Source organism: Calypte anna, chromosome 9, assembly GCF_003957555.1.
Source record: "Calypte anna isolate BGI_N300 chromosome 9, bCalAnn1_v1.p, whole genome shotgun sequence".
NCBI classification, from domain to species: Eukaryota; Metazoa; Chordata; class Aves; order Apodiformes; family Trochilidae; genus Calypte; species Calypte anna.
Window position 1 is genome coordinate 6,925,507 of NC_044255.1, and position 26,907 is coordinate 6,952,413.

General features: G+C 36.4%; 1 protein-coding gene across 1 annotated transcript in view; it reads right to left on the reverse strand.

The window, feature by feature from the left end:
• Nucleotides 1-26,907, reverse strand: part of CLSTN2 (calsyntenin 2) — a 292,419-nt gene that overhangs the window by 153,798 nt on the left and 111,714 nt on the right. The window contains exon 3 of the mRNA XM_030456311.1: nucleotides 16,291-16,413. Coding sequence (XP_030312171.1) covers nucleotides 16,291-16,413 — 123 coding nt within the window. The remainder of the gene's footprint in view (nucleotides 1-16,290; nucleotides 16,414-26,907) is intronic.

Genomic DNA, 26,907 nt, shown 5'->3' on the forward strand with positions numbered 1-26,907 from the left:
GCAGGGCCCCTATGGAGCATGTGCAAGACCATGGGGCCAATAAATAGTGAGGCTCACACCCACTGAGGCAGCTCATTCTAGAGCTAGCTGAGAGAGTGGCTGGTTGCTTCCTTAGCAGCAGAACATCTTTGCTAGCTCCACACTGTGGGCAATAGATTCAGATCACATCCGAGTCTATATCACCGTATCAACGCGTCGACTCCGGAGAAAAGACTCCGTTCCGGCTACACATCCTGATGCAAATCCCAACCAGGTTTTCTTGGATATTACTGCTAGTTTCAGCAGATGGCTACACATTCCTAAGAATTAGTCATGGTGTTAACATAGAAAAAAAATTCAGTTGGCCAAGAACATGTTTATTTCTCTTTTACAACCACTTTTGCTCATTCTCAGTCACCCTGGAGATACTATTATCATATCAATAATAAAGATTCAGTGTACTGCTGCAGTATATTTTGCATTAGAGGATCTTCTCTGATATTCAGTTTTTTACTTCAAGTGCCAGAAATTAGGAAATTAGGAAAATAAGGGCTATCAGGAAAGTTAACCCCATATTTGCTGAGCACAGGAAGAAGTTTATGCATCAGAAAGATACCATTTTTAGAGAGGAGACAGGAAAAAAATCCCTGGAACTGCTTTATGTATTTCACTAGAAGAAATAACAAGTAGATTTGGGCCTTGAGTCATCATTAACAAAGCAGTGGGTTGAACCAGCTCTTTAATATTTAATTTTGTATGTTCAAATTTAAAGCAATTACATTTTTGAGATTTGCAGATCTAAGAGCCATTTATTTGCTTCAGTAACAGAGCCACAACCATGTAACAGAACATGCAGTGCTACTCCAGCAAAACTAAACAGGCAGAGAAGAAGGTTGGAATTTTTTCCCCTCAGATGAAACATTTAGTTGGTTTTATTTCTCAAGATCAATTTGGATGCTGAGTTTTCCCCAAAGAGCACTTTCTGTCACATACTTCAGACACACCTAAAGTGAACAAAGTCACATATTTTATTCTGGTTTGCCTTTACTCATTAGTGTTGTAAAATACTGAAGCTGCCTTATGTACCAGTGAAGCAATTACTTCAGCTTGGGAATCAACAAACATATTATTTAAATCAGCCATAGAACTGAGTTTTGCAGCTGTCCATTCCTTCAAACGATAAGATACATTTATAAAAACAAACACACACTTCCTACCCTTCTCTCTGAAACAAGGATTCACTTATTATTATGTGCCTTGCTCTTCTTGTCAGTTACATAGTAAGTATGACACCATTAAAGAAATCCATTTTTTTATATTCAGAAATTCTTGCAAAGGGGCTTTTTGAAAAAAAGCTACTTTCTAGATTAGAAAGGAGAATAAACTAGAAAAAAAAATAACTAGACAAAACATAGATGCATGTGTCCTGTTGGGCCAGACCTACAATTTCTTCAATTTTTTCAGTAGCAAAGAAAAATTTGCTTAAATGAATCATGTCCATTTGCTGAATTTAATAAACGCAAGAATGATCCCTAGATTATACAAAATAGAATGCCAAGAATGTATAGTTTGTTTCCTTTTATCTGAACAAGAAAAAGTGTCAGTCAGTCTCAATTAAAAGCTTTCTATTTTTCTTTTCTGAAAAACATCCTTGAAGCAAGGAAGAGAAAGCAGGGCAGTGGCAGTAACTGCCAATAGGTACAAGGATGATAAGAGTAATCCCTTGTGCTGTATGTCAGGGCAATTCAAAGGGTCCTGCTCATCCTGACCCAAGGTTGTAACATTAGTGATTAGGCCATTATTTGATCAGAAATCCAATGAATATTACATTATTGTGTGGCAAGAAAAAACAAAGACAAGAAAACAGACCATAAATACAGACACATATCTACCTATCTGTCTGTCTATCTTTGTGGTGTAACAGAGAGAGCAAATCCCATCTAACTTTAAAATCATATCATATGAAACGAAAACTGAATTTCCATCACCAATGCTGAAGACCTACAGAAAAGCCTTGGGTTATAACCTGTGAGACATACACAGCTGATTACACTGAAGTGCTGAAAAAATGCCTAGCTGGGAATACACTGCCCCTTGCATGAAGGGCTAAGTACCCAGCAAGGCATTATTCTAATTGTAGTAAGAGGAGTGATGTGCACATTTCAAGGTTTTTCCAGGGTGATGGTGTAACACATTTCCAGGCACAGGAAATATGAAGTGGGTAAGATCATGTAGCACAAGCTGCTGCATATTTTATAAAGCTTGCTCATCTCCAAGACTTCCTAATATAAGTGAAAAAGCTATGTGTTAAGGAAGCATAGCAAGTGAATTCAGGATCATGTTTATCAGCTACTGGTCTTTTAATAGCATTTTAAATAATTATTTTTTGTCACGGGAGTCAGAACTACCCTATTATCTACATTTAAAAAACTTGTTCTGTAAGTACAAATGACACGCTATGGACTGTTTGTGAAGAAAACTAAAAATATCACAAGTAATTTCAGTCCTCTGTCTTAATCATAAATTATGAGGGGGAAGGGGTTGAGAAGTCAAATTAAAGCAGCAATACTAAGAGCCAAAGAAGGCAATTCTACTTTCCCTCATCAGTAAATAGACACTCAGAAAGTCACTATTCTGCAGGAGTTGTTTTGTAGTTAGACTCCTTTGGTTGTACATTTGTAGATCCATCCACCCACGTGGAGCTTTGCAGCTTATCTTCCTGCTTTGCTCTGCGAATTTGTGCTGCTCAGTACACAGTGCAGAAAAGAAATGGCTTCTCTCAGGACAAGTTTATTCTCATACTAATGGAATGATTATATCTGGAATAATTAGATTGACAACAGAGCATGTGTACTTAAGTTCTGTTTCAGAAAGGATATTACAAAAAATTATATTTATTATAAAAGAACAAGCTAAATAAGTGTATGAGAAAACTAGGTGACAGGCGTGGTGGAAAAACAAGCTAGCAGATCACAGCCTTTCTCAGTCAGTTCAAGCTTTTGTTGACAACTAATGGGAGAGAGAGAAGGCTCCTCTCTTTCACTCCTAAGCTGTTTCCATTGTCATCAGCAAAAAAACATGTAATGGCTTAAGTGCAGAATACTAAAATATTAATTCCTATGCCCTAGTTTTTTGCTCTGTGCACCCTCCTGAAGTGCGAGAAGTTACTTATTTTGGTTGTCTGATAAAAAATAGAACAGTTCTGATCAGTGCACAGCACTTAAGAAACCTATGTTTACTCAACTGTAAACTTAAAAGCAAGCACAACAAAGCAGCTTTGGTGCATTCAAAAAGCAAAAAAAACCCCACAGTGAAATATCATGAATGAAAGTTATCAAAAAACTATAATGAATTATAGCAGTTCATTATTTCAATGCAAAAGTGTAGCAAATATGGAAACTGCACACAGTAGAAAAACTCATACTAAATACTATGACTCCTGCATTCACAAAACTACCTGGAACATGCAACAACTATTTCCTTTTGTGTATTCAGGCTTCTGTTTCATTGAGTTTACCTACTGACTTATCATTTGCAAAAATTAATTATAAGTTAAGATCAGTACAGCTTATTCCAGCACCTTAAATGATTTCCTATTAGTTTTTAGAATAAAAATGACTCAGTTTTCACTTCTTTATTCAAAACCAAGCCTTCTTTCCTAAATCTGCTTTCACTTCTCTTCTGATACTTGGCCTATGCATCTTTATCATTCAGAGTTCCAAAACTCATATATTCATAATATATGTATCCCAGAAGTATTTAATTAAAAATTTGTTAGTATTCATGGTCTAGACTTGTAATCTAAAGAGAAGTTAGTATCTTCTATGATTAAGAGTCACTCTCAAGGCTGAGAATAAGAACTAATTCACCTTCAGCAATTTCAGAAAATGGCTTATGAAATGGAAATTTTAGAAAATGGCTTTTTTTGCTTTTTTAAATGAAGTAGCTGCACTGAGGTCTCTCATTCTGGATCACAGTCTACTTTATGCAGGAATTGCTCTGTGGGTAAAATATTGGTCATAATTCACATTAAGTTAAACTACCTTAAGGTAGTTAAACTACCTTAGCTTCACCAAGGCAGACAGTGTTGACCTTCTGGAAGGTGGCTGCTAAAATTCCAAAGTGGACAGAGCCTATGACTCCAGATGTTTCACCTAGTTGTCTGATGTCTTTGGCTTAGTGAAATAACACTTTGGAAACCTTCATACTGTGTGTTGAAAATGTATCAAAAGAATTAAGCATCACCATATTTTAATCTATGGCTTTCTGGCTTATTAAGAGAGGTTTTTATGACCTTACAACACATTCTTAGAGTTATTAATCAGCTTTCTTACTCTGAAAATTCTCTTGATATTTTGAGAAATCAAATCTTTTTCATGTTTCAGTTCTTAGGAACCAAGGCCACCACCTCTACAGCTGCATAGTTACAGTGTTAGGATAGACACACATGCAAGTGTTCATCCATTCCCTCTCTATGAAGATATTATGATACTGAAATAAAAACTTAGGAATACATCAACACAAGGGGGTTTATTACTATATCTAATTCTGCTCAACAAAGCCACAAAGTTCTAACCAAGATGACTTTTCCCTGTACGTCAGACAAAAGCAAGTGAACAGATTACAGAGAGACTCTAGAAGAAAGCTGTAATTTTCCTTTGCTGAGTGCTGAGCGTTCACAGCCCAATACCCAACAGTCTTTGGCTTCTCCAGTGGTACATACGGAACACTGAGGGACTGGATCAACAGGATATTTTGCAAAGGACACTGAAAAGCTGACAGATGGCAACAGGGCCAAATCTGCTATAAAAAGACCCATTTTAATTAAAAAAAATTTTAGAAAGCTCCTGGGGCTTTTCATTACATATAATTTCCAATGCATTTCACGATGCTGTTCCTAGTCTGCTCTTCCTATATATCAACCAGTTCCCACAGATAAGGACACTGAACTAACATAAACAGGCAAAGAACCAAGGAAGCCAACAGAGCTACATCATTCTCCCCTTTGGGCCTCCATATACTTTAGATGAGACACTGCAGGAGTGAAGCACTGGGAAAGGAGGTCATAGAGAAACACAGACCCTCAGGTCCAGGAAGTTGAAGGTTGGGATGTAAAAGCTTTGCTGTCCTATGTAGAGTCCTAGTCCAAAGTCATCTGGAAGTTGGTGCTAAACCACTGTCATCCTTACAATTCTAGCATGATTATTAATTATAGTGTTACATCTAACTTCTGTACAGCAGACTCCACATCAGATACAACAGTAGTTGTTCCTGTCTTCATCTGTAACTTTTTTCACTATCACAGCTGGAACATCTCCAAGACAAGCATCTTAATAAGGAGCTCAAGTCATGTCAGAAATATCCATTAAATCTGTCACATGTACTAACAAATCAAGTACCAAGTGCCTTTTAAAAGCACACTTAAATATCTTTGCAATATAAAACAAAAAAAAAATTAGTTTTAAATGCTTGATTTAAACTTAAATTAAATTAACTGAAGAATTTTTAAAGTTTTAAATTTTAATTAAAACATTTTTATGGACATTAATCTGTATACTAGGCTAGTAATCGTTCTCATTTATTAATCCAAGATATTTTTCTGTTATTTTAAACCTAATATGAAAAGGCACATAAATTATGGTACATTACTATTTTCAAAAATCAAAGAAAACCATTAAAAAATGAAATTCCTTCATTTTTTCAATGGTAATGTAAACCTGTTTTTCAGTATTTATATCATCATGTTTACTGCACACAGATAAACTGGAGTCACAGTCAATGAAAATGAAGGAATTAAAACTAATGACTGGGCAGAAGTAGGCTTTTTTTCTCTCCATCATTTTGTTTTTTGGTTTTTTTTTTTCCAATCTTAACATATGAGACAATTCAAAAACTGAAGAAGATGGAATTGCGATATGAATTCACCACAAAAATAGTGTAATGTAAATGCCTGTGTATACGAAATACACAAATTCATGTTGTCCAGGAGATGCTATTACACAACATAACTTTTATAAATAATGTGCATCAAGAATGTCTGTAATATACCTATCTGTATTTTATCTATTCATAACTTCGTGGGTTTCCACTAAGAGGGAAATGTCTAAAGTTCAGTGCCATGGAAGCCCATCAAAAAACAAACCAAGTTACAATCCATAAATTAGATTGAAACAAGACTCTGGTTGGGGAGGGAGCAAGAACCAGAGAGAGAAAGCGAGCAGCTATCCAAAGAAAATAATCAGGAGCTCAAAAAGAAAACTGAAGCCACATAGAAAGCTTGGTTGGAGATTTCACATCATTTAAACACACCAGCATGGCCTCCTTACCTCAGCTCAGCTGAGCCAATTATGTGGGCAGCTCTAGTGTGAAGATGCCGCAGCAGGAGCAGATGACCAGGGTTCTGTAGCTCCAGTGAGGTGGTGGGGTGTGTAATACTGCACAACACTAACACCAGTGATACATTCAGATTTGGCAAAAAAAAAAAAAGTGCACTCTATTTCTGCTTAGCCCTCCCCCCTGATGAAGGTGCAACAAAAGCCCCCAAAAGTAAATTGTCTTAGCTAGGAGCAGAATTAAGACATCACAGAGCACTTCACAAACCCCTCTGGCTGTGCTCAGTAAGCTATTTCCTGCCTGAAGGATGTCTGAGACCTGAGGGCAGGGTATGATTCCTGAGCCAACCACCTACCTTATTTTACCAGTTTATAATAAATCCTGCTGCCTTAACAAAGCTTTAGGTTATGATATTACTCATGCAGTAATATTGTAGACAAAAGGTTACCATGTTTACTTTGAATGCATCATTATCCTTTACTCTTTATACGAAATGACTTTGTAATAAGATTCAGGATGTACAGAAAACTTCCATGGATGTTTCCTTTTAACTTCTACACTCCTCACACAAAACATTTTTGTCTCTACTTGCCCTGCTGAAAAGCCTTACAGGTAAATCAACAGAATGCTCTTAATGCAAATGCTGACTCAAAGCAAGAAAAATGTGTGGTTTGCCTCACACTGGTGTCTGTTGCTGCTTAATGAAGCATTTCCAAAGCATCTCTAGCACCCTGTCAGAGTTTTCTAAGTTTTTATTAAATTTCATTCCATGTTACATGGATGTTAAATATGTAGAAATGGAAGAAAAAAAACATGATGAGACCTACATATGACCAAATATCCCTGCTCAGTATAAACTGACCCTTTGCCAAGTACAGTCAGGCAGGTAGGTATCTTTCTGGAGGCATGAGAAGGCTATTGTAACCCCAGTGTCTGCCTTTCCTCTCTAATGGCACAGCAGGAATGCTGTTTTACTTCCTCAGAACAGCAACAATACAGAAACATACAAGTAATAAAGTGGATATCCAGTTTTCTGTCCATTACATGGCAAATAGGGATATTTGCACATTACAATGAGCCAATTACTGGAACAAAATAAGCTGTAAAGAAAAATCTCCATCTAATTTCCTTGAAGATCAAACAAGAACCACATAGAAGAGAGCTGAGGATTATGATCAGCAGGGAACTAGTCTTACAATAGAATATTTACATTAATGAACAAATAATTTAAGAGCTACACATTTAAGCAAGGAACACAGAAAATCACAGGAATTCCCATTACTTCATTTTATGGAAATAATCTATCAGTTACAAGAGAATTGCAATATGAGTGCCATTTTTGAAAAACAAAATTTCTCTCCTTTACCTTAAGGTATGCTTAAAGCAATTTAATTTTAAATACATTAATTTTAAAATTTTCAAAATAATTCAGAAAAATTTGACCTAAATCTTCTTACTGATTTGTGCAAATTATCATACTAGTTTCATGCAGTTAGATAGCAGTAGCTAATTCATGAAAACATGCAATCTTCATGTAAATTAATTCCCAATGTCCCCAAAGCCAGAGTTGATCTCTTCTCAAGCAGTCCACTTGATTCTAAGAACAGTAGCTGAGTATTCAGCACATTCAATTTGAGGTAGCTCACCACAGAAGCTGGAGAGCCACCCAGTGCATGGAGATCTTTTCAAAGCCTCATTGCCAAAAAATCCTCAGTAAAGTTCTAACCCATAAACCATCCTCTCTACACTGCTCTTCCGTCAGAGAAACAAGAGTCATCCTTACATCAGAGAACATTTAAATTAATATAAAGACTTGATCCATTTAATCTAGAAGTGTCAGGCCTCACCTATACATGAAGCACTGGTTCCTGAATCACTGAACAAACTTCCTGTATGCTACTATAGTGTCACTGGCAAAGAACCCAATCAGTTAAGATACTAAGAAAAACTCCAGACACCAGGAATAAGGTGAGGGATTTCTAATGGTGCCCTTCTTTTGGCTTAGAAATTTTTTTGTTATTTTTTTCAATTAAAAATATATTAGATTTGGTACCAAATTACTGTTCCTAGCCAGTGTATAGTTTTATATCCCTATGGCAATTCAGAACAATTCAGTAAGGATGGTACCCTAAGTGTTACGGTGTTATTTTACTCATACAATTGTAGATGGCATTTTTAACCAGCAGCCCTTGCCAGTGGGCACCTAGATGACATTTGGGTGTCACTGCAATACAGGTGTGACAGCTTTCAAAAGACAGATTTGTACTATTTGACATGGGACCAAGAACAAGGGAGTGTCTCCTATCTCATCTTTCTTCAAAGCAGTGCATCATTATGCATATAAATCTAAACATTTATTTTCACTTATTTTATATATTAATATTGCAGCAGTAATTAATGCTTATGTCTCCATTAGTTCAGCAGCATTACTGAAGTACATTCATCCCTCTCCCTATTTTTTTCAGATTAAACAGATAATTAAAACAAGCAATAGTGAGAGCTTGGTATAAGAATGTCACTCACAATGAGACAACAGAATCTACTCAGATCTGTGCAACTTGTGCTTGTTCAACAAGTAAGTATTTGTAAACAAAGTGATACACAAAAATCTCTGCAGAAGTCAGGATTGGTCATGTAATGAAAGGGGCTTATGGTAGATAGGTCAAAGAAAAAACAAAAAGGAAGTGTTCAGCAATCTTTGAAGATATTTAACTGTAATTTCCTGACCACAAATAGTTGTGGAATGTGTAGAACACAGCAATTTTTGATTATCCAACAATGTTCACACATTTTTTCAAACCTATTAAGTAATTCTGGACTAGAAGGTTCTAGACCTTTAGTTTATGTCTTAAACTTTAAATGAATGTAAATTTTAAAAGTTTTACAAGTCAATTATTAAGGAGGAAATTTCAGCATAACACAGTAAGCCAAATTAAATATTTTCTTCAGCCCACGTACACAAAATACAAAACCTTCCTAGAGAAAAGAAAATTATGAAGCTTCTCTGAATAACTCTGGGCATTAGACTCTTCTGACTTAAGTCAGAAGTTTCATTTTTTTTGAAGTGATTTTAATTGCAGAAGATAAAAAGTAACAAATTAGGTTATAGCCTCAGCAGTAAGATTATCAAGGGTTTAATTGGGGGGGGGGTTTAATTTGTTTTGAGAGTGGTTTAGGGGCTTGGGTTTGTTGGCTTTTTTTAACTTCTGTTATTCTGTCACTTAAACTTACCCAGTATCTGAGGATCAAAGGAATATTAAAAAGCTGGAAGGGACAGTATGTTCAGTAAAAAGTCCATTTTATGTGGTAATAAAGTCTTTCTTAGAAAAGCTGTTTAAAAGTAAATTAATATATTGCAATTAACCTCAAACAAAGACAGCTGCCCAACAGCATGACAAGTTGGAATCCCTACCAGTCTCTTTCACAATCTCTCCTCCAAAAATTTGTTCAGCACTACAATTAGCCAGAAAATTAATTCCCACTGTGGGACTTACTTTTGAGGTCTTGAAATTAATCAAGGGCAGACAATAAAGCTTTGTCTTTATGTGGTGTTCAACTATTTAAAGACTGCATTTAAAATACTTCAGCATGTCTAACAGTATTAATTGCATGTATCACGAAGCTGCCAGATAAAGAGAGGTCTGACATTAATGCCTACTTATTTTTGATACACTGAAACACAGAGAATAACAGATAAAAAGGCACCTACTTGATTTAAGTGGTCAAGGTTCACAAGGAACTCGAGGCCTTTCATAGCTATTATGGGATTACATTCAACAAAAAAATGCTGTACATGAAAATGCAATCTGGATGTGAACTACAGCCAAGGTTTTCAGTCAGTATAATCTGAACATTTTGCCACAAGAGTGAATTGTCAGAGCCAGTCTGCTGTCAGCTATCAACATACTTGGGTGCTGATTGCTCCTGAACGGATACATAGTTTGTAAGGAAAAGTAAAAAACCATAGTTCACTTTCAATGATTACTAAATAAAAAGTTTTGCATTACAATTCATGACCAATTCTTAAAAAAAAGTAAAATATTTTTGAGGTTAAAACCATAGAATCCTTAGAACTTAGAACTATTTTTCAAAGAATAAATGGGGAAGCACTGACTGTTGTTTTGTTTTGTTTTTTTTTATTTCCCATAAAATCTGTCTTATTTAATTAGGTGTGGTTAGGAAAAAAGTTTATCATTCCAACGCTATTGCGTTTTGTTTCATTGGGTTTTTTTACTCAATATTGCATTCAGTTCAACTGTATCAAATGTTTTCCAGAATCCTCCAATGGCTCTAGATAGCACTTTTATTTATTTAACAATTAGGAAATTAAAGGTGAAGCTCAGATTTTTAGCAGACTATCAGGAAGCTCCAAGAAAACCAAATCTCTCTATTTCCCCTGTCATGGACAGGACTGCTGGATATCAGTAATTCCTACAATACAAATAATTTCAACTTGGCACAGTTCTTTGGTATTCAAAATCAAACAGTTCTATGTACTGGAATTTTCTCTTTTGAAAAAAGCTTTATTTTACTGGATTATTTAGCTATCACCAGCACTAGTTCTGATGACATCAACTTCAGAAGTTGTTAAAGTTAGTGTTGTTTTTTTTTTTTTAATTAAATTTTGTGACCTATAAACTTAGCAATTCCAGTAATTCCCATTTAGGTTTCCCTAGTGTTCTGAACAGCCAAGAAGTTTAACAACTGACATTATTTTCCTAATAACTTCAGTTATAATCTGTTTCAATTAAACAGTTTTTTAATTAAGTAGTCATTTAGTATGACACTTCAGTACCGTAAAATGCCAGATTCTGACCCTGTGCTCATGTGTATGTCTGCATATCCACCGTAGCTGTCCAGAGACTATCTTATTTACTAAAAAAAATGTTAAAAACCAGTTCCAATTTATTTCATGTCACTGTTTTCCACTGTTTTAAGCCTTAAAGTCCAAGTACATATCACCAAACCACAATTAGTTGGTTACTTTACTTATCTCCTTCTGGCTTTAAGGAATTTAGCATATTTAGGTGTAATAAAGTTTATCTCAAGGTTCTCATTCATTGCTGCTTTTGTCTTCCAGAAGCAACAAAAGATCACTGTCCATGCATTAGTCTAATTTTCTTCCTAACCACTCATTCCTTTAGTGACAGACCATTCAGCAGACACTAAAAGCTCCATTAAAACAGCCTGAATTCTTGAACCTTTAGACTTCTTTCGAGATATTAACGTTGCCTAGTTTTATTTCACTACTGTCAAAATGACTTAGAAAGGCAATCAAACTTAATGGACAAAAATTTCAAGGGAAAAAAAAAAAATCACAAATCTTCAAACTCCTCATCTCTGAACTACAGACACTAACCAACAGAGGTCACTGTCTGAGGGAGTTTTTGGGTGCATTCTTCATCTGAACCCTGAGCATTTATCACTCTAACTTTACTGGACGACCAGCAGCATATCTTTGGTCAAAACCAGCATCTCTGGAATCAACTGTGCTATTGCCAATCTTTTATTCTACTTTAGGTTATGATCACCATAATGAGATGCTCTTTTTTGCCTTCAAAGGCTACAAATTTAAGTAACTGAGCTTCATGGAAACTTCAAAAACAGAAGTTAAAAAATCAGTAGGTTATTTTTTTGACAACTGCTATACACCACAGTTTCACTTACAGTTCAGATTGTTGCTCCTGCATCATTTTCACAATGACCTATTTAACACAAATGAATTTGGGGCATCATAAATGTACAGCATATTTTTATTCTGGCTGAACGTGAGTTAGTATCATGAGAAAATATTCAGAGTCACAATCTGAAAAATAATTTCAGTAGTTTTAGTGTTTTACCAAAAGTCAGTTATTACTGCCACTGATTATCAATAAAAAACAAGAAGGTGAGACAGCTTCACAGTTTGTAGCAGAGAAATGGGATTTTCTGCTCAGTCCCTGGTGTAAGTGAACTGACAACTACAAGATTTGCTGAGATGCAGCTGAGCATACATCTCTGCATTGCTAAAATAACTGAGATGGTTTGGGAAATCTTGTGGATGCAGCCTCTAGTTTGGTGATTATTCACACATCCTACTTGGCTAGTTTTGTTGTTTCCTTTCCCATTAGGGTGGTTTTAGCCGAGCAAAAGCAGAGTCAGACACTGGGACTCCACCTGTAAAGTCAATCTGATTTGCAGCTGCTTCTGAGCCAGAGAACACCTGCCTGTGTGAAACCAGGAAGACCCAGAGCTGCCCTTTTTAAAAAAGGTTATCTGTCCATCTATCAAGAACACAAATGAAGCTTAAAATTTAATGGGCCCAACTCACCATGGGGCCAAAATTACCCAGCTTAACCTTGGTTCCACACATTGCACTCAAACAAAAGTGTATCAGTCAACTGACAGTGACACATTTAAGAGTCAAGCTCTTCACTTTCAGGGTGAAGAGGACATTCATCATCTCCTTGTTCTGAAAGTTACCTCCTATTTCTCTGCTTCCTGTCTGTATCAGTAACAGGGACAGCAGAAGCACCTCTCAGCCCCATGCTGTTTAAGATGCTCACCAGCATGGGAATAATCTTCCCTGTCAAGCCATGGTGGAGAGAACAAAAACTAATGGGCTGAAATTGCAGTTCAGAGAGTTCAGGTTAAACTCCACAAAAAACCAGTGAGTATGGTGAAGTGTGGAATATACTGCCCATGGAAGCTGTTGCATCTTTGTCACTGAAGAACTTTAAGATTAGGATAAAAAACTATTTACTGGGAAAGACACAGGTATTATGGGTCCTGCCTTGGGCAGGAGGATGGACTAGAGACATCTTGAGGTTACTTTCAAACCCATTTTTGCACAACACTGCTGATAAAATGGAGTTGCTGTTATTAAAATGCAGACAGGTGTCCTTTCCAAAATCCTACAGCATTTTGAGTGTTTCTTGCTTTCACAGAACTTTGTCAAATTAATTCAGTTGATCTTACCTTGTTTCTAGCCAAACCACTCCTCGCCCTGAAAGCTTAATCCTTGAAGTGAGTTCCAGCCTCATAACCAGAGTGATAGCTGACTGCTGTATGGATGACCACGCAGGTGGGTGCAAGTCTAATTAAAATTCTGTAATTCTGCTCTTCTTTTGGGGGAATATTATTATTAAAAAAAAAAATAAAATAATAATAATAATTAAAAAAAAGATTCCTTCAAAGGATTTCCCTAAATTAGATAATAAGCCCATACTTCACCTACAAAATATCATTTGAAGAGGATGGCAGATATGGCCTATTTACACAGGACTTGCAGAGGGGTTTCCTCTTTTTTCTGTGATATGCTGCAAAAGGCTCCAGTGTGCCATGGGGAGCCCAGTTACTTAAAAAATCAGTTGTACATCAACACAAGTGCATGTGAAAATCCCTTCCAGCTCATGACTTGAAAACCTCAAGTTTGGAAAACTGCTTGTATTCCCTCTGGCACTTAACCAGTCGTGACAATATTTTTAAGCTTTCTTTCAGAACTCTGAGTCTGAAAAATGTACTTGCATGGAAAAAAACCAAAGTGAGTATGTAGGTATCATGATGATTTTAAAAACCCTGATTTTACATTTACTCCAGTTCCTGCACAATTCACAATAAATTTAAAAGATAAAGAAACACCAAAGTTCATTCATTACAATCTTGTAAAAATCTTCATGCTCCAGTTACAAAATAGTCTGATCACATTTGACAGCCAGAATTTTTACAAACACTTTCAGTCCTCTTTGTCTCCTGCCATTGATCCTCCCTGGAAACAGACACCTGTTGTGTGGGTAACTGCACAAAATATTTTTCTCCTCTCATCACCCTGGATTTTAAATATTAGACAGAGATGAACAGGTGAAGATTATTAGCTCAGGTGAAAAATATGAGATGCATGAACTACCTGGTACACCAGGGCAATGGATAGGAGCAAGGTGACCTGCACGTTGCTCAAGGTATCTCTAAAAATACTCAGTCAAGAACTAGGAAACCTGCACTACTACCAGGCTGCTCTTGTTGTGCTCAGAACTTTTACAGCAAGTAGGTACAAACATCCTTTCCTGGTTCCTTCAAGCATGGGCTGTAGACCAGACCTCTACTTTCCTACATGAGAAGAGCAGTGCAGTGACATCTGCTGTTATCTGTTACTGCCAATACCATGCCTTGTCATCATTATAATCCCGGAGATCAAAGTGCCAGCACATCTACAGGTAGCACGGACCTCAACACTTTGCTTTATAAAGCATAATGTAGCCAATTAGGAGACAAAAACTCCATGAAGTTTATGGTCTTCAGTGTATGGCCACAGAACACTCATTTTGACATGACACAGTTCTGGGCTCATACACCTCCTTTCTGAAGGTCCTCTTGCATTGGCCACAAATGTAAGGACTACCTTCCCTTACTTCCACAAGGTTCCAAAAGGACTATACCCCCATTAGCAGGATAAAGAAATAATTATGGAATAAATAGTTATGATTTAGTAAATAAATGTATTAAATAAATATGCACTTCACCTAACATGACCTGTCACCCTTTTGGATGATAAACTCTGTTAACTTTCCTAAGACTGTCACTAATGGCAGATAAGCACTTAGAAAGGAAAAAATTAACCGGAAAGGTTACACCATCCACATAACATCAGCTCGGTAGCTACACAGACATTCCCTAAGAACATCAGCCTGGTGGTTAACTGGAGATTTTTCTGTTGTTAGTTTAATTTCATTTCTAGGGGAATTATTCCCATATGAAATCTGAAAGGTTATATAGCAGCTGGGCTGATCTACCTTTTGCTTGGTTTGGAGCTTGGTTTTGGTTTGATTTCTTGGAGAGGTTCTTTTGTTGTTTGTTTTCTGTGGTTTTCTTCAAGTCTAGTACACACCAATAATATTGAAAAAAATGTCTACTTCTATCAGCTAACACAAATAATGATGGAACAGTCAACAACCTGCTGGTAAACTATTCTCATGGCTTATAGTTTCGGAGGAAAAAAGCATGTTCACTGCCTTAGCAGAGCTGTTCAAGCAGGTCTAAGCAGACATCTAAGCACAGGACAGAAACTGCCCTGATATAACACTTGAATTAGGGCTCATGTTAAAAAACAAATAAACAACATAATAATAATAACTCTATTTCCCAAGAAGAAGGATACTCATCTTTGCTAGTTGGTTTCTTTATAAAAAAGTTTTATTGCTTAAGAATGAACATGTTCTAACAACTGCATCTACTTAGGATCTTCAGAAGAGCTATCAAGACTTATTATTCTCCCTTTTCTTAAAAAATATTTTTAATGAAACAGGGAACTAAAGAGAAAAGTTAATTGCTGTGCAAACGTACTGTTTTCTAATTAGGCAACTCATAATATGACAGAATTTTCTTCAGAAAAAATTAGACTTAATACAAGTAAAAGATTCTATGTGACATCTGTCACACAGCAATCAGAGCTAAAATCTTCAAAACCTCCATAATATTTTCTGTCCAAATCTTGACAGTTATGAAGCATTAACACAGTGACATGAGATTTGACCAGCTTTAAATTTATGTCACACAGTTTGTCCATAGTCAGGTTTGGGCCAGGGAGCAAAATAGGAAGAGAGCAAGCAGGGACAATTATTACTGAACAAGATTAACAGTATATTACTTCAGGTAATTGCAATGATTCATTTCTACAAAAGTGAATCCAAATTTAATTACATATTCTCATGTGTTTTCATTTAAAACTGTGTTGACAGTAGAATTCTGCTACATTATGCTCTTTATAATAATTTCTGCAGGTGTTTTTACACACAGATTCATTGTAAAAGACACCTCATTTCCAAGCCCATGGGCAAAATGGTGTAGTTTTGAGGATTCAGATACAGCCTCTAAAGATCTTCTTCAAATGACATTATCTCTGCACCACAAATTCATTTCATACACATGCAATATATGCAATTATGTAATATCTTCATAATGCAATCCACTAACTCAAATGCTGCTGTTAATGTATGTTCCTACCTGCAAAGGGAACAGGGGCATCTTTATCCAAAGCAACAAGAGGAGGATCCAAAATTACAGTATCGTTGTTTTCAGTTATGATTCCGTGATACGATGTCTCAATCCAGGGCTTGTGTTTGTTCACTAAAAAAGAAATACCATGCTTAGTTGATTTGATTTGTGGTTTACATCCATTTAGTTCATTATCTTTAAAGATTAATTATTTATTGTACCTCCAATATTAATTAATTTTATTACTCAAAATCCAATGACAAGATCCCCAAATGAAAACATTTAGTGAGGTAACAGAAATCACCACAAAGATGAAGGGTTGACACTTAAAACCGAATTCAACCAGATGGGTTTATTTAAAATAACCCCAGTATAAAAACAAACAAGAACACAAAACTCTCCTAACACACAACTCCAAGCTCCTTCTTGCATTGTTCCAACTTTCTCCCACAATTTTTTTCCATGTGAAGAAAGTAGTAATAAAAACCAGGAGGATAGAGAAGGCTCTGTCTCTAAGCAGAAGAGCTGGGCAAATGACAAATTATTTTGTTTACTGGCTATTTGGAAAAAGCAAACAAACATATTTATGGCAAACTGAAGCTCATTCTTTTTCCCTGTTTCATTCTCTGTTTAAACATTAGAAAATTTTGAAGTCAGGAAGAACAGTCAGAGATCCTTTAAAAACTGAATTATTTTACATTTTAATGGCTAATATGAGAACTTTGAGTTCATTTATACATGGCAAAATAAATTCTTTCACAGGCAAACTTACTTCACAGTGGTTTTACCAATTTTTGCAATAACTAAGCAATGGGAAGATTAAACTAGGGATGTGTCAGGGAAAGGTGAAATGGAAAATAGGGAACTCAAATCTCTTCATCTTGTAATGACTTTAAAGTCAGAGAAGAGATTGGAGAGCTTATGTAATGGATGAAGGCCAAAAGGCCTTGTCAAGGTTGAAATATTAGAAGTGATGGTTGCAATTTCAGAGTTTTGTATGGCATTTGGGATTCCACTTTGCAGGGCAGTGGAACTATTCTGTATCTGTTGTTTGAATATGTGAATTGTCTCAACACCCAGAGACATAAATACTCTGACACTGTACTCTGATATGACTCGAAGGCTTTGACTGACACATGCTGTACAGAATAAGAGAGGATCTCTTGACTGAAAGCAGATAAAATTTTACAATAATGAAACAGTAAATAGGAATTTGCATGTGTCATGGCCCAAACCAGGATAGCCTAGAAAGGGAACTCCTTATGAAACTAAGTGTTGAAGTACCAATGCCAGCTTGTCCTTTCTCCTGGCTCTGTTAATTGTCTGAGCTCTCATAAAAATATAAAAACACCTAAAAACCCCATTTCTCTGACAATACATTCTACAGAATAGTTTTGCTGTCACTTTTCTTTAAAAAACAGAGTTAGTATTCAGTGACTGCAATTCTACAAGCCTTATCTTTTTGCCTTTACTGTCCCATGAGCAATAACAAGAATCATATAAGTGACAGCAACATAATTCCTTAAATTATGTCAGAGTAGGGAGAGAAAAAAGTACATTAGGAACATGTTCTACAATTCAACCCTAGACCTTGGAGACTAGTATTAGGAAGAAGAAAGGAACAATAAAACAAAAGTAAAATACAAGAAAAGGTCAAATTATTCACAAGCTCTTACGAGATAAATATTCCAAGGAAAAAAAGAATGACTATACAGTGTGAACTTCAGTACAGAAATTATAAAATGGAAACATTCCACGCTATGAGAGTACCAAACCATTACTTCGGACCAGAATATCTATGCATTGGAAATATTTTCATATTACTAAACCTATTCATCCTCTATTGGATATTTTTTTTGAAATAAGAAATCTATAATACTGAGATAAGGAGCTAGTTTTCTTCTTGGAGGGTTTATGCGTTATATTTTGTCTGCTAAAGGTTGCTAAAATATTGACATAGAAACTCTTATGAAATGCATACACCACTAAATAGGCTTTTGCAAGAGTCTAAATTCTAAAAAAGTACCTTGAGACATAACACAATGAATATTAATGAATTTTTCACATTTCTTTTTCCAAGACAAAAGGGCAGCTACAAAATACTAGAGTGATTGAAATCAGTTTTTACCCATAGATTAACACCCCTCTCACAGACCTATGATATTTTCCTATTCATATGCAGAATCTTTAAAGCAAGCAGATTTTTAAAACTTATGCAAAAGTGCTTTGTCCTGCCCCATTCTAGTTGATTCAGATTTCAAGGAATTTCACAAGTCCGTGTTTTTAAATACAAACTACGTATTCTTCTAGTTGTACATGCTGGATCAGTATCATTTTTACCTCATCTACTCTGTCTCCTTTTAGAATATTAATGTATTGACGTAAAAGCATCACCTGAAATTTAACCTCTTACCTGTTCCTGTGTCTTAGAGCAGGACCTGCACCTCAAAACATGATTTCCTATAGCTTAAGCAATATTTCCTTCTACCTTTCATTTTCCTAGCCCTGTCCTTCAAATAATAATTTTATTACCATAGGAAAATAATATGACATGTTTCAGACAGACTAACAGGCATTCAGATCCAGGCTGTTTTCATGTTTATTTTATTTTCATAGTCTGCCACACCAAAGCTTGTAATTGTAAGCTTTTGGATTTAATAAAACCATCTTAAACTGCTACTCTGTATTCCAACTGCAAACACATTTGGCATGTAAAAAAATGAAGAAAAAGGCAAAAGCTAAAACAACTAACTCCATAGAAAGTGCAGGAAATCCCATGCCCCCAGGAATGAAATGCCCCCATAAAAGCCAGTTCAAAGATAACCCCCCAGATTTAGCAAAACCAATACAGAGAAAGGCCAGATTATACATAAGAAGCCGGGAATATGTCAAACTCCTACATTTTCTTTGGTGCCTTTTCCTCATTCTCTGTGCTGTGCCCTAGGTTTTACAGCTCCCAGACAGAATGCTCTAAACCCCACCCTGCTCCTTGCCACCTGATTGATGCACAGTAAGGAAGCAACCAAACCTCCACAGCAAACTGCCCTGCAAACTGTGCCTGCACCCCAGCCCTTTACAGCTGCACCTACCCACCCACATCCACCTGCACTGCAGCATAAACACAGCAAAATCACAGCCAAGAAAGTGATATGTCAAATACAGAAAAAGAAAATATCAGCCACCCCTCGCACCCAAACTCTTTTGCAATCTACCAAAAGGCCTTTACTATGAGGATGGCCACAAGCACACAAAAGTGTCTGTAATTCCCACAACATTAAAAGATGACTGCCTGCTATATAAGACTGCAAGACATGCACAGGGCTTTCTGAGGGCAACCAAACTCTCCATAAATCTCAAGGCCTCACAATCTCAATGCCTGTGATCAGAAGTGGAATTTGCCAGTGCATAAATATTATTATACCTGGACTACAGTATAGACAAAATATATGAAGACAGCATCTGTTCTGCAACTCAAGATAGACACTTGTTTGGGAAAGGGTTAGAAAGCAGTATGTGTACAAGGAATACAGTACAATGGTAACTCCAAAATTCAGATGGTTTCTTAAAATACTTCGAAAATGTCATTGATCCAAAAGTAACAGCTTATAAAAGAACAATAAAAGAGAAAAAAAATATTAGAAGCCTTAAATACTCAAAATTAGAGCAGAGTCAATGTTGTCTAGCTGATTTCAAAACTCTCCTAAGTTAAAACTTGAGGTAGCAAGTGATAAAAGAATTGCTATACGAAGTAAATGGTTTTCTTTTTTTTCTAAAATAAGAAAATGTCTCTATTTTCCATTTAAATGTACTAATAATATGTTCTCTCATCTCTCTCTAGCTTAGAGAGGTTGTTGATTCCAGGAAAAACTGTCAGAAAATGTGGGCTTTCTTACCACTCAGTTCAGCTCTAAATCCTTTCATCTGCTGACTGCAACGAGCTTGAGCTGCTGAGCCTACTGGAATCCCATCTCCCTGTGTGTCAAAGGCCTTCCTCTAAAAAGCAGTCACATTGAAGATATGCTCAGGAAGCCTTTTAAATGTATGTATGAAAGGCCATTAACTTCTGTAGAGTACAAGAGACCAGAGGTCATACTTTATGCAGTCTGCAATACAAGCACAAGTCCTCATCCTCTAAAGGCTGTGCTTCTCACACCCCATGAGGGGGATACTGCATACCAAAAATCAAAATGGTGCAGGTGACATGCTGAAATCTGCAATGCATGATCCTTATGGCTGACAAAACCACCTCCCCAGGCCTGGTTGCCATCAGGCTGGCAGCCCACTCCTCCTTTGAGATGATATTCACTGGGTAAATGGCACAGTAAGACCTGCGGGGTCAGCAAGGGCCAAAGGTTCAGCTCATTGTTTTAGGCATTTAAGAGCAAATTAAATTTCTTCATTGTTAAAATCCAGTGGCCGCCTCTCTGGATGGCTTTAACAGCCATGGGCTCTGGATCAAGAAACAGAAACTTCAAAAGGGAAGAGGGAGAGGTCAGAAGATAATTTTGACTCCCAATTGTGGCTTGTGCCATGTTCACTCGTACATGATCAAGCAAGAAGTTTTGAAATCTCAAGTTCTTAACAGAAAATTGCTGGAGTCTCCAGTAACTCTAGTTAATGATAACTACAATATTTCAGAAACTGTGTTTTCAACAGGCAAGTCCTTTCCACATAGTTCAAACATGTGACTGTATTGTGCACGTGTAACTGTATAACATAACAGATCTTAATTCTCAAAAAGCAGGCAAGCAAAAACTATAGAAAACTGGGAGATTTGGGAGGTTAGGTCATTGAATAAATGAGGATTAGGACTGGTAAAGAATTTTAATGTTTGTTTGCAGGCAGAGAAAACAGGGACATAAAATAAATGCATTTGATGGACAAGCTAGAAGTGGAAACTGAAAATGACTGGGAAGTGAAAGTAAATAAATGTTTGCATTTTACAGGATTAAATCTCTCTCTGTATTAGGAAAAATAACACTGAGTGGCTATATCAGCAGAAAACAATGCTATGTTTACTCACATGCAAAAGAAACTGAAAATATTCCTGCAACTTTCATGTATGAAACACATTTTAGATGTTTTGTCAAAGACAGATTTTAAATGTATTTATTTATTTATTCAAATGATGTTTAGTTCTCCATGTGATGCCATTGCCTGAATTACTGTAACACCACTGAGTTTGTTCTGGATTTATTTTCACATAGATAGATTTAAATCATAAACTTTCATGTGCTTTTATATGAAACAATTATGAGAAGTCCCTGCCCCAATTCAGGCGATGTAAGTTTTGACACTAAGTTAAGGCAGAATTTCTATAACTTATGTATGATATGTGATTATGAGATGTGAACTCTTTGGGGAACATTGGATAAACTGGCATTGGTCTGATTATGTTGCACAAATACCTATTTTTCACAAAAAATGTTGCACAACAAAGTCTTAAGCCATAAGCATTTTCTGACCAGCTGGCTCATCGCCAGCTTCCAAGTAATGGACCACGTAGGTTGTGCTCTCTGCCTTTAACTGCCTCTAACCTTACAAGTTACTTTTAATAAAACAAAGAAATTCCCTCTGCTTGATTAAGATGTTGAGTCATAAACTTATCTATAGATACTTATCATAACAGATAGACCATAGAGAAAACAAAAGAATTCTGAAGCACCATGGCCCATCTGGCTCCCTGTTCAGAGCATTTCTCATTATAAGCAGATCTGACTTTATTACATAATTTTTGTCTTTTATGCTCTTCATTATCAATGCAGTCTTTGCTTTTTCCAAGGCAATCTTCTTTCAGAACATTATTTCCAGATTTAAACCTGAAGGTATCACTCATCCTACTTGAACGGTTTTATTCTTCCTCAACACTCTGACCAATCTCTCCTACTTTTCAACCTGAAAATGGCCTCTTACTTTTCTGTCTCTTCTTCCCCCTCAGCTTCTTCAGTGTCTCTTAATTCCTAGATGATTTGACATCAGTTTACTTACACAGGCATTAGGTTGCCTACAGCCTAGTTTTACCATACCATGTAAACATTAGCAAATACCCCCTCCTAATACTCACATTTATGTATTTAAATGGTAACGTTTACAGATTGTGCTCAGAGTGAAAATGTGGCAGGCTTTGCCTGTATCAGAAATCAGAATTACCATGCACTGAGCTCTGTTCCAGTCAGAGCTGGACCATGACATTGCACCAACAAAACCCATGCTCCTTTCTCCATGCACCTCCCACCACAGCACCAAAAGATCTCAACTGGTTTAGGAATGACAGGAATCTATCAACTTCCACAATGATTTAAGGCAACTTTTCAGCAATATTCCAAGTAACCTCTCCCTAAAACTGTCTCTCTAACTTTAGCCTCATCATATAAATGAGTGATGAAGAAGATAGCCAAATAAAGAAGCCCAGAGATCACTTGTATGTATGGTTTACCTCTTTTTTTCTCCCTGTTTTATCAAACACAACTAGAAGCAGCATTCTGGGCTCTGCAAAGGCTTTCAGATACAAACCTACCTTTGAATTACATTTATCTTTTCAGGTTTTTCCTTCTTAAAAAAAGATTAGCTTCTGTGTTTCTGCTCTACTCAGAAAATGTGAAGATGCTTTCAGACTTGTGGCACACTGTACAAGGTACACACTGTACTCCTCAGAGTAAATAAAGACTACGTCAAGACTGATGAATCTTCTTGACTGTATAAAATCACATTGTAAAACCTCTTCATCATTAAAAAACACAAAAAGTCTGTGACTGGGCCACCAAGTGGGAGATAAAAATGCCAGCAGGTTTCTTTCTCTACCACGGGATGCAATGTTTTACTCACTTGCACAGCAACCAAGTAACATCTGCTACATTGATTCCTGATTTGCACATCTTCCCAACAGCAGGCATTGAGATCAGGCACTGAGATTGGACACCTCCACATTTTCTAACACAGCTCCACTGCTTTGTCAGATGATACAGGCACTCTGGGAAAAGGAATCTCATGAAATCCACATGGCCCAGGAGTCATGGGCCAGCTACTAGGTCTGCTGACAGGACTAAAGAAAAGAAAATTATAATGGAAAACTGCTAGTTTGCAGACACAAACTTCATTACTGCATTAGTGGCTATACCAGAGGACTAACAAGCAAACAAGAGCTAAATAATCAGTGGTCAGAAAGATAGGACATCCATCCCTCAGACACCTCCATCACCTTCTATGCATATTGTTTATAAGCTGACAACACAGGTATATTTCTCCACCAAAGTCAAAATACACATCTCAGATAGAACATCTGATTTTGAGAAAATCTAAAAGACTGGATGAAATTAATACCTTTCTCTCCCCCCAAAAAGTTACAGTACTAAAATAATGGAATGCTCAGAAGAGCTTGACAAGAGTACTTGCATAAGGTATTCTCTTCATGTCTATAAACTCGTTCAGCATTCATTTGTCTGCCTGATCTTAAAAATAGCTAAGCTTCAATACATTACTTATTAGTATTCCTTGATAATTACACAGTTCATTTCTTAATTACTGTCACCTGCTGTAAAGAGAGTTCCCAGGGCTTTGGCCAGTGTAGAAAAACTCCTTTGTCAAATGGAAGTTAGAATGATGGACAAAAAAATGTAACTGCATGATGGGATTTTAAGTTAATTGGTTGTCTCATATCTAAGTACCAAACTATTTTTCCCAGCTTAATCACCTTGTCCTTAATTATCAACTACTTAAATGACAGATAATAAGTAAGATTGATTTTGACCCATGACCTATTAGATTTTGTCCTACACTATTGCAGATGGGACAAATTTTATTGAAAATTTATTTCATTTAATGCTTTTTACTGCAAAAGGTATGGAACAATGAATGATGATTATATATTTCTCAGTTCATTCACCTGTAGCTGATCATTTGCTATTCATTACTCTGGTGACAAACATGTCCTGACAGTTTTACCCCTTATTATGCACATAATATCTGCATTTGAGCAAGCAAAAAGAATTCTGAAAGGAGACTTGAACCAAATTTTCATCAGGAAAAAAAAAGGCCCCCAGCTTATCTTGTTATATGAGCTTCCATGACTGCTGTCCAAGGAACAGATGACTAAAATCACATTTCTGATATTTCTTGCAATCTGCTTGAAAGAAAATAGGTTTGGTTTTAAAAATATACAGCTATATAAATCATTCCTATGAAATCTGAAGAGAAGGTTGAAGCTCCTGGACATATTTTCAAGAAATAAACTTTGACTTCAATTTTTTCCCAATATTTCAGATCTTACAGATTTCACAACACAGAAATCATTATTTTGGTATTTTAAAAGGTCATACAGGGCCAGTGATCAAATGAAAAGGCAGGAGGACTTCTTTTCTGGACTTCGTAAAGCAACAAGTCCAGACAGTTTATGTGTATTAATTCCAAGTAAAAGGTTCTGGATACTTTTCTTCTGAGGCTTCCTTACTCAGAAATAGCTGCTGATAATCAGTCTTTCATTCATTGATTGTGTGTTCAATCATAACATCAAAGGACACTCTGCCCTCATAAAATCTGTGTTGCTAATAGAAAAATGTTCCAGTTTTCTTGCTTTTAATTTTAACATCCCAAAGAACAGGTTCTGTCTCCAAAAGAGGAGGTTACATTATAAGAAATATGACAAGTTGAATAAAAAAATAAATAGAGGAAGTGAGTACAGCTCAAAGAGAAGCCCACATAAAAAGCCATGCCAGAAAATATACCTCAGTACAAACCAATAGAGAAGAAAATGAAGCTTTATGATAGCCACTGCTGAACCATGTCAGTGAATGAGTACATGTGCTGTGACCAGCCTCATAAGAATCTTCTCTATTACTTTATGCAGAACAGGCAGGCTAATGTTGAGCACTCATCCGAGTATCCAGGCTTCCCTGACAAGAGTCAAAACTCCTACAGAATAAGCCAGAATGCAGAAAAAAGTGCCCACAGCTACATAAATGTAGAAGTCATACTGTAAGGTCAGTACTGATGGTTGTTTATTGCCCAATTTGGATAAGCCACTGACTGACAGGACAAAAAAGCAATTAAGCAAAGCACAGTTTTAAATTTTATTTCTTTCCATTCTGCAAATAAATTACAGTCCTAAAGACTTCCACGTGTATGTACTCAACCATGTGTAAAGATAGAAAGCTTTGAATATGTTATGTCCTCATATGAAGTGAACAACATTTGCAAGATTTATGTGGACTAGAAAAACACATGTAACTGTCCAGAGTATTTTGTGGATAAAACCTAAATTTAAATCCAGGTTTTGGATTACTTTTAAACTTAATTTAACCAAGATCCATGCATAGTACCTTGACAGCGACACTTAAAACCACGAGATTTGCTATATCTAAAAGTATAACAAGAAACAGCAGAGCTAATTGAATATTTGCATCAAGCTTGGGATCCAAGGAAAATGCCTGCAGCTACATAAAATTGGAAACGACATCACATCATCATGTAAACACACATTTAACAAGGCTGATACAGGGATTTGGCAATTGGCTGTGTTTATAACAGCACATCAACACTGCTCATCAACCTTAACTGCTTAGCACAGATTAAAAAGGAAAAAACAAAAAACAAAAGCCCCAAACAAAAAAGGAACACGATCAAAACAACTGAAGGTTGTCCATGGTTCCTAAATCAGAGTGAAAACTCATCTGTACTTTCCCCCTAGGAAATTAGGCTAAAAGGGAAAAAAGGTTAACTTGGCTATAGAAAAAAAGGTATTTTACAGAATTTGTGTCACTAAGAGAATCTACAAGCTAAATTCACATCATGCTTAAAGCAACTACAGCCTGCAAAGGTCAAAAGACTGCAATGGTTCAGCAAGAAGAGGCAAAAGGGGACCACTTATATTTGACTGGTCTCATACATCAGTAGTTCCCAAACACAAAGGAGGAAAAACCCTGCTGTCAAAAAGGCCAAGTGATCTAGAGCAGGACTAGCAACCTTTCAAAAGTATTTTCTTTTTCACAACAAAACTATGGGTGCCTTTATATCAAGGAAGCCGACTTGAATCTAGCAACAGCAGCAGTAGCTCTCTGTTGCTAGACCCTTCTGCTCGGAAAAGCTTAGAAAACAGCACACTTGGATCACAGAGGGCAAACAGCAATGCTCACACATGTCAGATCTTAAAGGAACTCAGCAGGAGCAAGGCTTTGGGAGCCATCACCTCTCACAGATCCACATCAGACAATATAATTCAAATATATAAAATGTGTTCATCCATTTTAACAAGATATAGATGACAGAGGGAAATGATGATCAGCAGCTAACAAATGCTGCACATATTTTCATCAATCTTAGCATTGATACTACACAGCACATTTGCATACCAAAGTGGTAAAAAAACATGGACCTTGTTCTCATGTCTTTGTGAGGAGGAATGCAGAATAGAAGTCACTAAATTTGTTGGGTAGATCCCTTATAGTTAAATGCTACCATAGATAAGAGCCACATTAACAAAATAATTCATCTGCTCTCTTCTAGCTAGTAAATAAATCTGAACAAAAAAGAAAATTCTAAGATGCCTGTGCAGATGACATTTGCACTAAAGTAAAAACCCAAGAGCTTAAGTAACTGATATAAAGGTGACAACAAAGCTGCAGAGAACATAAA